Below are 13,840 nucleotides of genomic sequence, written 5' to 3'. Positions count from 1 at the left end.
CCTCAGATCTCTGATACGAGTCTGAGCTAGCGCACGACATAGCCTTATAGTATTTTCAGCTCATCGTCGGGTTTTCCAGTAGGTCCCATCAGGGAACTCAAACTCAGCAATGCTCGATTTGTGCATTTCGATGCTGCGAATTGTCATGAAACGTAGGAAACAGGGAATAGGATTAGACAAGACGTGCCTATAGCCTTCAAGTGGATCCTGAGGGACGTTATAACGACCACGAGGATTGATGCTGCAAGGATACACAAAATGCTCATGCAAGTGATCGACGAACTCAAGGACATTCCGTTCCATTGTGCCGGAGACGACTATGTAGTCGATCAAACTAAAAAGATTTATGAGTTTGAATCATGAAATGGGGAAGTTAGTATTAGTACCTCAAATGTATGGCATACTGAACGGTAGAAACATCAGAAATGAGTATATTATTGACAAAAAGACTCACTTCACACAGTCCAACGCCTCCGGCGTGAGGGCAGACCGGGACACCGAACCTAGGTGATAATCAATAGTAACAATAATTGTTCGAATATTAGCAGGGAAGGGAGAAACTTGCTTCGCTGCCATCAGGAGGACACTGAGCACCTCGCTCACGCCAGCCAATCGGCATGAGTCGATTTGAACGACATCAATAGCCTGGGCTTGCAACAGCTGCTTGAATACCATGCGATTATGCGCATGTTCTCCAGTTGCGACGCCGATACTGTAGGGTTTGAGAGCTTTTCGGATAGTTGCATGGCCAAGGATATCATCAGGGGCCGTTGGCTCCTCGATAAACCTAAAACACAGAAAACTTATTTAGCAACTATATCCAACAGGAGTAGAATTCATCCCCCACCAGGGCTTGAGTTCTGCAAGATCCTTTACATGGTCAATTGCCTGCGAGACGTCCCAAACCTGCAAAACAATGTAAGCGTGGTGTCCCTGTCAGGCTGTTGGTCATCAAACCTGGTTCGCGTCAATCATAAAGACGGAACCGGTTGGACCAGCATTCTTCCCCTCCACACTTCTCGGATCAGGGGGGTCATGGTTTCCAGGAATATATTGGGGGTCATCTATTATAGAGCGAATGATCTTCCCCCGCCGAAGATCTGATGCCTTGTCCGCGCCGACTTTCATTTTAAAATGATTGAACCCAGCCTTGACGGCTTCTTTTGTGAGGTGGGCGATCTTCTCATCCGAGTAGCCTTTCGAAACAGGTAACTGAGAATGGCCCACAACAGCAGCGCTAGAACTTGGGTACTGACCAAGCCATCCTACCGAAGTGACATATGCCGGATATCCTTCGCTGCAAACTTTAGCCTCGCGCTCCGCTTTTGTGGCCTCACGAGATCTGAGCAGGCTGAGCGCTTCCTCCTGAGTGATAGCGTCGGTTATGTAACGGAACGTAGCAGACCGCACGAGTTCTTCAGTTGTGAAGTCGACAATTAGCTTCCATAGCGGTTTCCCCCGTGCTTTTGCATAGAGATCCCACAGCGCGTTGTCAACTGCACCTGTGGCAATATGAATGACGCCTTTCTCGGGACCGATCCAGCGCAACTGAGGATCGGCCAGAAGATAATCCCAAGTCTTGCCCATGTTTGCGAATAGATCTTCGATCTTCTTTCCCAATAATCGACTCGCAACTTCCCTGATAGCAACACAGACCTCGAGTTACCCGTGAGGAGGAAAATGTGGGCAGTATTGATCGTAGAAACACACAATATCATTTCCCCTCCCGATTGTGAAAGTCATGCCATTGCCGATCAAGGTTCCGCCCTCGGAGTCTGTGTAGAGAGATACATACGCGAGGAATAATCGCACTCCGTGTTCCTTGCATCATGATGTAAACAGCTGTCATTGTTTTCAAGAATGATCGTGCACAAACATCGCGTCCGTCCCATCTCCCGTTAGAGAAGTCGGAAAACGAACATCTATTTGACAAGGATCGGTGTCCTGTGCGGTAGAACAATAGAAAGGGCAACGAACCCTTGATTTCGAAGTGGGTGATGGTAGCCATTGTACTCAGAGATAGGCGGGCACTGGAAATGTCCGAAATAGGATGGAGAACCTTCAATGCCCTCGATATGTGCTGGAAGGTTCGAGGTATTGACAAACCAGATCATGGGTTAATGTAGATATGCGCATAATATTGATCACACTGGTGAGTACATATGCAAGCAAGGGGTGCAATCCCTGTCGATCAGAGCACGGTCTACATACACTCCGTACACGCAAGTGTGCGCGTGCAGACACTTTCGTGTATTGTGAGCAAACTGACCTTGAACCAATACAGGTTCGAAACAGGATGCGTAAGCTGGGGATCCTACCAACTGGTCAATACAAAACAAATAATAAAGCAAGCCAACGTTCATGGGTCAAATATGGTATGCGGCGTCGGGTGAAAGGCAGCGAACAAGAATCGGGCATTGGACTCATGTCGACGTGAGAAGGTTTGGAGTGGAATGTGTACTTTGCACGCGAGCGACAGCTTGTCTGAGAGCGATACTGGCGGATCGGGATACATGATTTGGGGGTACGGCATCGGATTGAAGTATATCCGCCGTCCGCTCCACCATTTCACAGACTGAGAAATTACGTAAGGCCCGGGCAAATGAGCGAGCAAACCGCCAAACGTAAACTCACTTCGCTTGTGGAAGGTGGGCATAACAATGTGCATGGAGTGTCTCAACGACTTCAGCAAGACTGCTGCCGACAATGTAACCATCTGGAACACCAAATGATGTAGGGGCAAATGTCAATCCCGTACCACGGATAGAAATCTGGGACCTCACTTGTATGTAAATGGGCGGGAATAAAGGTAGCCCCGAAACAAAGGGATCAAACTGTACGGTATCCAACATCTCGAACGCCGCTTGAGCTGCTGCAGTCCCGTAGACCCAACGGCGAGGGTTATCAACCAGAATTGGATCCTCCAGTCCCCCCTGATTAATGTAAACTCGGGCAAAGAGGCCGAAGCTTGTCAGCAGCATTTTCGCGTGTGCGGGAAGTTCAAAGCGGTCGATTTCAGCCTTCCATTGGCTAACCTCCGCGTTCCAACCATCAAATGCATTAATGACACTCTCTGGGGTCCCAAACCGCCATTCTTGCGCACCCATAGCATGTTGCACACGCTGGAATATTACGCATAAGCGGGAATGACCAATGAGCTGCAGATCACGGGCTTGACCAGGCTGAGGTGAGGAAGCTAGATTGTCAAAAAGTAAGGAGCAAAATGGCCGCGGATCAAAGACGGGGGCGCGGCGATTGCGGTGCAATGCTTGTTGCGCATAAACAATCTAACGAGAAGCAGATATATATAAGCGAAGGAGTACGAGTGGACTTCAGCCTAACGGTGCGAACATATGCAAATAACCATAAGCGTAACCAATTTTCAAGCGTGAGGTCGCGACGAGGAGGGAGCAAACCACAAACTTCCCCCAATGTGAGAGGGTGGGGTGGGGGGTTTTTGAATGTCTAAAAGACAATGTCAAGACTTCGTAGCGTACAGTCCGTGAAGTGATCATGTACCTTCAGGTACCCGCGAGTCCACTCGAACACAGTTCTTGCCATGGCATCCGATTTCTCAGAACATGTGAACGTGGAGGCTGCACACAACGCCGTTATCTCCTCCGGACCGATCCCCAGCTCCAAGTCAAGGTCCGGTGGGTCAAGATTCGAGGCCTCAACATCGGGATCGGATGTCGTTGGTGGTCGATTGTGTCTCGAGTACCCTGGAGTCGCATTGAAAATGGGGCCATTAAGTTCTTGCATAAGGAACTCGAAGGTACGGTGATAGTGAGGAAGACGTTCTGCTGGTATCAGGCAAGCAACTCCGAGGATAAGGGGGGTAATTGTCGGCTTTCCTTCCAGAAGATAAGGCCATGACCCAATTTGGAGGGGGAAGCCAAAAAGGTGATGCGCCAAATGTGCATGAAAGCTGAGGGGCCCGAAGGGGATTCGAGTCAGAAACTTCTGAGAGAAGAGTAAAGAGAGCATACTGGTCCACAAGGATATTGGCGTCTGCCATTGTGACAATGCCGGCCTTAATGATATTGGACCGGGGATCACTCTCCCCAAGCATCTCGGTTCGCTTAGACGGGGGGGAAGGTACTGGAGGCGCGGTATGAATAAGATCGTCCAGCAGATTGTAGAGTCCTGCAGATGGAGGTGTGTTGGCGGTTTGACCGCCAGTTGTAGACGTTGAGAAGTAGTCATCGCTTATTTCAGTTTGGGCAAGCAGGGCCTCTGCCCCGTGGACGGTAGAATGATCTAGATTATGGCTTGGGTTGACGGAATTGGATGCCTCAGAGGTCGATGCAGGGGGTGTGAGCCAGGGGATTTGTTGGATACTTGGTGGAGTAGACGGAGTCGTTGCTTGGCCAGCTTCGGGTATATTGAGGTGCCGCATGATCGATTGCATAGTGGCGGTGAGTTGTTCTACCTAGCACGGGGTGGAAGACGTAAGGAATCAGTAATTGGAGAAGAATATAGACATACATTCCGTGATAGTGAATCGATACGGTTTGTTGTTAGCTCCTGCCACTCGTCATCCTATGGGCGGAGAAAACGGAGGCTTAGCTAGGACCACTACATTTTACGGAAGAAAGCCAAGACAGACGTGGGCTCGAGATTTGAATCGGCATTCCTCCTTTCGAGTTGCACAACGGACGCAGGGACCGCCATCGGGTCCGACAACGCATTTTAGCTGTGATGGACAGGCTCACTAAATGTCCCACTCCGAGATAGATGGTGGACATGAAATAACAACCTTAGATCTGCGGCAATTGAGGCACGCCTTTTGCTTCTGTTGACGTGCAAGCCAAGTGCAAATGATTGAGAGGAGCAGTACTGGAGGGAGGGAGAATGATCTCGCCTTTTCCTTCACGACGACGCCTGCATTGGCAGCGGTGGGGGATTCCTCGGGACCTTGAGAGTTGGTGCGCTTTCTCTTGGTCTTTTGGGATGGAACAGGGGAAATCTCCTCGTTCCCAGAGACGGACGCATCCATGTACTAGAGACAAGGAGAGGGGATGGGACTGGGAACGTAAGGAAGTCAGGATAAACTAATCTCGAAATTGGATCCGGACCTGAAACCACTGGCTCTCTATTAAATAGCCTTTCAATCGAGATCAATGCTCACGACTGTCACACGCCGTGTTTGGAATGCCAAATAGGCATAAATATTACATAATACCCTTCGTGTGTCGATCAGAGAAATCATTGTTCATTGCATCCTTACCTGTCGAGCTTCCCACTCCATACCCTCGGCTGTAGCATCAATGGTGTTGACGTTCAGCAATAAGCGAGTCCAAGCATCGGGGACGCCATCAGACTCTGGCGCAAACAAAGTCGATAATGTATCGCGATTCAAGCTGGTGGTTCCAACTTTCCAGTACTGGTCAGCAAAGGCGCTGAGGGGCATGTTTGACAGTAGTCAAGAAGAAGGTCGGATTATCCTACATCCTATCCAATTAAGCAATCAATGACCTTTGGCTCATTCTGTTCCTTAGATTACCTACAATCTTCCATTCATGCCACTCATTCTACGCTACCCATTCCTTTTGTGTGATGGCACGGATCATGGTCCATTATTGATCATGAATTTGTGAACAATCGTCACATCAATGTAATACTTCTCGTCCTTGTCCAAACTCGGTGCATTTTATCACCAAACTCGATGTGGGTGTGTTTTGGCTAGGCTATGAGCGAGTGGTCCCCATGATGGCCCTCCCCGTATTCGACTCGACATTCCGACTCAGAGGGTAATGTCATCTTTCTCAATTGCCATCCTTGTCCAACGGTAGCATAGTTTTATCCATATATGGCTGAGACAAATGAAGCAGCAAACCATCAATACTTAATTAATATCAATATTGTAAGAGGCACTGGTTGCAGTCCTGATTCGTCGTCGAACCAGTCCCACGGACAGAGCACGATATGTATCGATATTCTGTGCCCTCCGGCAATCCCAAAGTGCTTATATCTACATCCTAGTGGATGGTATTGCATTACAGGCACTGCGTAGAACAAAGGAATACGGTGAATAAGGATCTAAAGGTTATGTGCTTGGGCCCGGGCTGCCACTTCTAATACATACTATTAGAGATAAGGTCGACGTCCCACCATTGTGGCGCACGGACTCACCAGCCGCAGGGGATTGTCCATTATTCCCCATTTGTCTTTTTTGTTGATAGGCGGCGTTGTAGGCTTAAAAGCTACTCGTCGCGACTGTTTCTTCTTTCTCTCCTCAGTTACACTACTGTGAGCTGAGCTGAGGTCTTGTTTTCTTGGTCGTGTTAGACCGTTTGCTCAACGTCAGTTATTATCTAGCGCTTAATTACTTCGCTAGGTAATATTCAAACAATAAAATTACACACACTACTATGAACTGAGCGCTTAATTGCTTCGCTAGCTTTCTCTCACGCATACATGCAGCACCCATGTTATGGATTCCCTATATAATGAGGTCCAACTGAAAAATCATAGCGAACCCTTAATGGTCTCACACATTTGAAAATGGTAGGTGCTGGAGACAGCTGGGGACACTTGGATTACATGCCTCATTCTGTGGGGAAGAGAAGAGTGGAGCGGCAGTAGGTGGTTTGCGCTCGGGGCGACGTTATGCCAATAACTGGGCCACCGCGACGGATATATGTGTACACCATCACGGGGCCCAGTATCATAGGAAAGGAACTCTACGAGAGCTATGGAGGGCCGGCGGAGGGATGAACGACCGATCTGGCATAATGAAAATGGCAGTCGTGCAGTAGATTTAGGGTCGACTTGCGTTCGTTCACCTCAACAGAATGGGTGCTTCCTTTTCTGGATTCCTGCTGCTTGATGGTCGCTCGTCCCGGGAAAATCAAGCCGCGATTTTTTCCTCTCTCTTAGTTCACAATGACATCATCTTGTGGGCATTGGTAGAGCCCTTGATCGACTTCTTGTACATATCTAGCGCTGATGCCACGTTAACCATGGATTTTCTAGCAGATCCCTGGAGCAGTTGGGCGCAGCAGATGGCGGGGAGAGTCCCTGGAAAGCAAAGGTTTCAGATGAGCTGGAATTCTGCACATGTAGTATTGCCATTGTTGCCTGCAAGCCAGACTGGTCCTTCGCATTGAAAGCCTAAGCAACACATCATCATTCGGATCTAGCCTGCGTCTGTGACGCTGTTGATTGCTGCACAACCATAGGCACTGATCGCCAATTCAAATGTCGAGTGGTCAAGTGTACGGCAAAAAGCGGAGGCCTGGTCCAGAATTATTTCCAACATTTTGGCGTCTCCAGTTTGTCTTCCTTACTACCAAGCTAATTCTGATCCTCGGCAGCAGAAAAATGGCCGATAATACCCAATCATCCTTTCATACCGTTCTGCCTCCGCCGCACCCTTTCTTGACTGTGCCCAAGCTTTACATCTCGCAGGTTGCTTCGGACGTCACGGATGCCGATCTTGCGGAGGCCTTCAAGTCGTGCATACCCTTCCGTCCTAATATTGATCGGTCATCAGCGATCGGTCCCTACAAAGGTAGGACGCGATCGTTTCCCTGCGTCGTCGTTTCCTTGTCCAAATCAAGTGTTGCATCCAATAACCACTGTACTTCGAAATCTAGGGGAGATTGACTTCAAATTCCTTGAGCATGGTAAGCGATATCGCGTTCCGGGACAAAAGTAAACGTGCTCTGACTTGTAACATGTTCTTTGGAAAAAAATCCTTCCACAGCTGAGAAAGCCCTTGCTACCCTCCAGTCACGTCCACTGCTTCCCCAGCACCTCATTGTATCTTAGTTTTGTCCCCATTCCCCATCACGGACCCTCCAACGCCCGTGCCGCCACCACTAGCGGTGCCACGAGTCATCAAGCATCTCCCTACAAATACCACTGATGAATTTCTTTTTGATCTCTTCCGCCCTTATGGCCCGATTGCGTCCGTAAGCGCTCAGGCGTCTTTTGGTCCAAACAGCGCGCTTGTAGAATTCTATGACGAAGAAGATGCGAAACGTGCCGAAGAAGCGCTCAACTATGCGGACGTTGGAGGAAGCAACATATCCGTCCAACCGTTTCAGCCGAAGCGTGGAGGGGCCCACACGGAATGGAACGCGTCAGCTGCTCCCTTCATTCCTTCCGGGAGCGCTCCGTACCCCCCTGTTCCGGGCCAAGGCAGACTTTCGCCGTACCAGTCAAATGTGAGCAACCATTGCACGTCCCGTAGTCTGGCAGTTGAACTTTCAATTAGACCCTTTATCCAAGCTCGCCTCTTATGAATGGCGCCCCTTTTGTGCACGGTTAGCTCGAATACCAGATGCGCGCGACCTAAATCCTAATATCTTATAGGCCCGGGACAGCAAGTACAATTTGCGCCCACTTCGGGCCCAGGGTCCAGTAGTCACAGCGGACTGATAGACCCTTGCAACCTGTTCTGCAAGGTAGATGTTCCTTTTCTGCCAATAAATATAGGATATGCAACGTTGCCCTTGCAGAACTTAGATCCAAATATTGACTCCAACGATCTCTTTACCTATTTCAGGCCAGTGAGTCCGTTCAGCTCCTTTTTTGATGTACCTTTATTCCAATTCTTGTAAAGTTCGGGCAGATCGTAAGCGCCAGGGTAATGAGAGGCGACAATGGCGTCAGTCGGGGCTTCGGTTTTGTATCATTCCAGACTCCAGACCAAGCAAGTTTGGCGATGCACTCCATGAACGGACAAATACTCGGTGGTAAACAAATACAGGTCCGATTGCACGAACCCAAACAACTTCGTCAGGAAAAATTGGCACAGAGATTTGCAACTGGAGGGCCTCTTCGGCGCGGGAGCCTAAGTGGGCGTACGAGTCCTGCGATGAGCGAGTTTGATGGCCAGAACGCATTGCCTGAGCGTCATCGGAGAGGCTCAGGAAGCTACTATAATGTGCGTCTACCGGTGGTTCCTGTGATTTATTAAGAGTTATTTACTCGGACATTCAGGCTGCATTAGCGGGCAGCCTCAAGTTATCCTTTGAACTTGATGAGCTCAAAGCTTTAACACCGGTCGTTCGCAGGGATGTTCTTACGGGTGAAATAAGTAGGCGTCTTAGGAATATGGACTCTGTGGCACCCGAGAGCATTGACAGCGTCGTGGAAGCGCTTGTGTCCCTTAATATACAAGAGGTTGTTGCCGGCATTCATGACGAAGAGAAGTTTGCTGCCCAAGTACAAACGGCCTCACAGCAAGTTTCATTGAAGGAGAAGCAGGGATTCGCCTCCCCCGCAAATCCTGGATTATTACACACCCGGGAGTCTGCACCTTCGACGCCGTCATATCTCACACCTCCCCGAGCACAGTCACCTACAGGTTCAGTGGCGACTCCTTCGGATCGCGAAAAGCTTTCAGCAGCCGTGGCTCGGTTAGAACAGGACCCAGAAAAGGCATCCGCTATTAGTGAATTACTCTTCACGTTGCCCAAGAAGGAGCGTTTGCTTTGTGTGTTCAACAACGACTATCTTAAGCAAAAAGTGGTGGAGGCTCGCGAGGTGTTGGACGCTGATGAAGTAGGGGAGACTCCGTCCTCGAATCAGAGTGCACCAGCAGCTGTTCAACGGCGACCGCCACCTACACCGGTTGCAGAGCACGGCATCAAGGCAGCATCGGATCCATCCATCCTTTCTCAGTACCCTGCTGGGACAAACGGTTCTTCTCAGTCGTCAGCTGTGGAAAAAGAAACGGCCGAAACACCAGCGCCGAAAGCGGACGAACCTAAGGAATACACGCTCTCCGCTCTTGGTGCAATGCCTGCTATAGACATCGTTAAGCTGGCCTCTGGTTCTACGATTACTGGTTTGCCCCTTCCTAAGCCTGACCTTCTTGTTGTGAAGACCACGGATGAGTTTGTCGATAGTCTTCAGGGGAAACCTGTTCAACAACAGAAGCAGTTAGTCGGTGAGAAATTGTAAGTAATGCCTGTACCGTCTTAGTAGGCGTTTTGTATTCTGATGTCACGGACCAACAACACTAGGTTCAAGGTTATCAGAGTAAGCATCCTTCTTCTCAATATTCTGCTGGCATTGAACGAATGTCATATGTCACAGGCTTTCGGGGTCAAAGGAGCGGTACGTGATCCTCACAAATCTATGAGTTCTTGACTTATTCACATGCTATGTCTTGTAGCCCAAGATCACGATCGCCCTTCTGGATTCCGAGGACCTCCGTTCCCTCTGCCACCTAATGAACAGTTACCCAGAGGCACTCAAGGAGAAAGTGCTGCACACTGGAAAGTAAAGACCACTGATGTCCAGGATCCAGTGTCCGGATTGGATATGATAACGCCCTAATCTACGATGCTCCATTTGCTAACTTCATTAGATTCATTCGTTTGCATCTTTCCCTCGCCACCAATGGATTTCTACTCGTGATCTCAGTTTTGTGTTTTGCCGACAAATGATTTCCGTTTTACCAATGACATGTGATATGATTGTCACTGTCAACGATATCGATGATGTCTGATTTGGATCCCGAACCAAACTTTTTGAAATGACAGAACTAAAAATTGTTGTGCCGCATGGCTGCAACATAGTATTGAACTAATGAAGCAGGGTCACATTGGTGTGCGATTGGATGGGGGTTTGATTGTCTTGTAAACCGTACATAGAAGTTAACCAAGAAACTATCAGGAGGAGATGGAGGTTGGGCAAGTGGTGTAGGTCGGGAATTTCCCGCACCGCCACACCTCAAAAACTGATGTGACAGATTGATTCCAAATTAAAATCCTACTAGGAAATGTGGGTATAAGACAAATTATGGTGCAATTTGGAAAATATGAGGGTGGCCAATTTGTTGAAAAAAAAATTAGTGAAATCAATGAGAACTGTACTATAATAAAGTAAGAGGGAAATCATGCTGTGTGACTATAGCATGGGCACTGCCGTGAAAACAATTCAAAAGCTGGGCAAGTAACTTGCCCATAATTTCCCACGGTTCTTCAGTCTCTGGAATACCTCATAGAGTGGGAGAAGGTGGCCTTCACGGAGCTGTGCTCAGGTTTGAGTGAGTCAGGCACTGTGACACATGATTTATCGCCGACTTTTTCCCATGTTGAATGTGCATATCAGTGGGGTGGCCAGTATGCAAATTTTCAAAAATTTTCAAAATTGTGATTGTGTAAGGAATGGTGGTGGTTTATATTATTCCTTCTTTATTCATTGTTGTACCTCCTGTATTTACTTATGTATTGTCCGGAGCTGAGTGAAGGGGACTTCACTCTTCCCCTCATCATGTCGAAATACTAAGTTCTACACAACCTATATTTCAATTGTCTTGAGAACTGAAGAGGCACCAAGGTCGGCACCTACACCGACCTTACAGATTGAGTAAAATCTGAGCTGATAGGTTGAAAGAGCAACACAAAAGAAGTAGTTAAGAGAGGATAAGTGTTATAATCGCGGTATTGCAGCTGGACACTCTGAGTACGATATCACAGTATCATTAGATATTGTACTCAGCTCTACACACCTGTAAGGGATTAACCTTCACTATAATTCCGATTATAGTGATGCTGTTATTTCTTTATTTATTTGTGCCGAGATATGTAATTTACATATTGTCGAAATTGTATCCGGTGCAACTACTGGACTTATCTGGAGCTCCAATTCAAATGGCTTCAAATCCAGGTCACGTGGCAAGGACATAAAATCATGGACAAGCCTGGTATCGAACCCAGGACCTCTAGTGTGCATCCATACACTACTTGCCCTTGAGCCATGCCGTTATAGGCTGTTAAACTCTATACTATTGGGAACATATTATATTCTCCAACACATATATATACCTCAGAGTAGTTGTAAAGGCCCGGTAGCCTTTTACCTCTACCCCATTGAATATACAGCACATTAAAGCTTATATTTAGATGGAATATCTGAGGCCTGAGGTGAATGTGTCACGACCATGCATCCCGGCCCGTTAGCCGCCTGTCCCGATGCCGCCCGAGCCCATTCCCGCTATGTGAGCGCGAGCGCGAGCCCCGACCTCAGCCCTATCCTCCATGAGGACTCCCTGCTCACTTCCCCGCTTGCCCCTAGGCTCCCCTGCACCTGGCCGACTCCCCCACAGCCACACCGACCTCCCTGCCCCGAGTCCGCCTCTGGTACCGACCTAGCGTGACTCCGTGACATCGCCTACTCCGCTATGATACCATCGCCGCTATCGCGGCCCTACACCCCTTCGTTTATTTATCTGTTATTGTTTGTTTTGACCCTCGGTCATTGCCGGCCGCGGTGCGGCCAACCCCGCTCTTTGTTCCTATTTGCTTCCGGACCCTTCGGCCTTCGGCCCGGGTCCGCTTCTATTCATTTCACCTTCATATATATATCCTGTATACTACATTATAGTACCTTAGCTCTAATATCGATGTGACCACGACCCCTAAGTCCTGACCCCAACAAGGCAACCCCAGTGAGTCCGAAATGAGGGCCAAGAGACAGCTAGGGGCACAGCACTCCCTTTAGAGTTGCTGAGGCCAAATGCCCTACCCCGGGCCTTGTCTGAGGCATCACGACCATTGCGGCCAATAGCGGCCCGCATCGGCGACCTTCGGTGCCAACCCCGGACCAGTGTCTAACAGAATGGGGGAATGGAATGTTACCGTCCCCAAATAGTAAGCAAACCCTTCAACACCACACTTAAATACATTTCTGTGTGGCACAAAGGAACAAAGGTTAAACCATTAGAACAAGGAAACTTCCCATAAAAGGGAACAATAACCACAACACAAGGGCATCAGAATGCCACTTCAACAATAAGTTGGAGGCTGTCAGGGACAGTGCAGGAGAGGTGGGGGTAGCGGCCTGGGTGGTGGTGGAGTAGTGGGAGTGTATAGCAGGCAGCCCTCACTTGGTGTAAGGGATTAACCTTACTTCACTATAATTCTGATTATAGTGATATTTATATTATGTTGCATCGCTATAATTCCCATTATAGTGATGCTGTTATTTCTTTATTTATTTGTGCCAGGATATGTAATTTACATATATATACCTTGGAGTAGTTGTGAAGGCCTGGCAGCCTTTTACCTCTACCCTGTTGAATATACAGCCCATCAAAGCTTATGTTTAGACAGACCTACTGAGGCCTGAGGCAAACGGGGGAACAGAACATTACCGTCCCCAAAATAGTAAGCAACCCTTCACTCAGGCTCACGTCCCTGTCTGGCTTCTTAGACTGAAGCAGGAATGGTTGTCATTAGAATGAAAGCTGAACTAAGCTAAGCTAAGGTACTTGCCTGAAGCAGGAATGAGAAGAAGGCTACTTCTTTGGTTCTGCTTCAGTGTCAGGGCATGCCTTCGGGTCGCTAGCGTAAGTAGTGCATTGCCACATGACCTGTATCTCCATCAGCTTCTACTTCTTTTCTTCTTCTTCATCTCCGATCTGATCCAATCTGCGGCTGTCAGTTATGACGCCACATGATCTTCTATCCTTCTTGATCCGATACTACCGGTTATTAGCTAGTTGACTAGTTACTGCCTCTACTGTGTATATATGACCATGTGCTGGGATGGGCATGTCCCCCAGCTTTGATATTAATTAGGTTTCTGGGGCATCCTTCGTTGTGAGCATGCACGACCCTGACATTCAGCTCAGTTTATACACAAGTGGGAATGGGTCATGTGAGGGTGCCACATCAGCCTCAGACAGAGCTGGGCTATTGTGGGTGGCTCTGCAGGTGATCCTGAGTGTTAGAGAAGAGAGGTACAAGTAGGGATGCATGGCACATCTGGTGGCATGGTACCCATGCAGGGTACTCGACGTTGGATGCATCTGTGCTACAGGTGTAAGAAAGGAGGTAATCCATATAAGGAAAGAAAGAAAAAGGAAGAGAGGAGG

The 13,840-nt window shown here is 48.5% G+C and overlaps 3 protein-coding genes across 3 annotated transcripts; 1 reads left to right on the top strand and 2 right to left on the bottom strand.

Annotated features, from left to right (window-relative positions):
• Window positions 1-60: 60 nt before the first annotated feature.
• On the bottom strand, window positions 61-2,008 carry EI90DRAFT_3146218 (uncharacterized protein; the record flags this gene model as incomplete). Its single annotated transcript, XM_039065393.1, has 12 exons — window positions 61-133; window positions 188-334; window positions 387-403; window positions 455-503; window positions 566-787; window positions 848-906; window positions 958-1,196; window positions 1,257-1,656; window positions 1,711-1,775; window positions 1,796-1,821; window positions 1,877-1,922; window positions 1,978-2,008. 12 exons carry the CDS (start codon window positions 2,006-2,008, stop codon window positions 61-63), a joined length of 1,374 nt encoding a protein of 457 aa, XP_038914066.1.
• Window positions 2,009-2,114: 106 nt separating this feature from the next.
• Window positions 2,115-5,413, bottom strand: EI90DRAFT_3155910 (uncharacterized protein; the record flags this gene model as incomplete). Its single annotated transcript, XM_039066025.1, has 9 exons — window positions 2,115-2,575; window positions 2,635-2,716; window positions 2,784-3,287; window positions 3,352-3,465; window positions 3,520-3,928; window positions 3,990-4,432; window positions 4,489-4,542; window positions 4,841-5,002; window positions 5,231-5,413. The coding sequence occupies 9 exons, from the start codon at window positions 5,411-5,413 to the stop codon at window positions 2,424-2,426; spliced, it is 2,103 nt and encodes a 700-aa protein (XP_038914065.1). The 3' UTR covers window positions 2,115-2,423.
• Window positions 5,414-7,203: 1,790 nt separating this feature from the next.
• EI90DRAFT_3017830 (uncharacterized protein) lies at window positions 7,204-10,243 on the top strand (the record flags this gene model as incomplete). The annotated part of the gene is made up of 11 exons (XM_039057150.1): window positions 7,204-7,516; window positions 7,602-7,631; window positions 7,777-8,174; window positions 8,225-8,273; window positions 8,323-8,414; window positions 8,469-8,519; window positions 8,573-8,896; window positions 8,953-9,914; window positions 9,981-9,996; window positions 10,054-10,074; window positions 10,133-10,243. The coding sequence occupies 11 exons, from the start codon at window positions 7,204-7,206 to the stop codon at window positions 10,241-10,243; spliced, it is 2,367 nt and encodes a 788-aa protein (XP_038914064.1).
• Between the last annotated feature and the right edge of the window lie 3,597 nt (window positions 10,244-13,840).

Source organism: Cantharellus anzutake, assembly GCF_015039405.1.
Source record: "Cantharellus anzutake strain C23 chromosome Unknown EI90scaffold_37, whole genome shotgun sequence".
Taxonomy (NCBI): domain Eukaryota; kingdom Fungi; phylum Basidiomycota; class Agaricomycetes; order Cantharellales; family Hydnaceae; genus Cantharellus; species Cantharellus anzutake.
The sequence above is the reverse complement of the archived record's forward strand: the minus strand, read 5'-3'. Positions and strand labels throughout refer to the sequence as shown.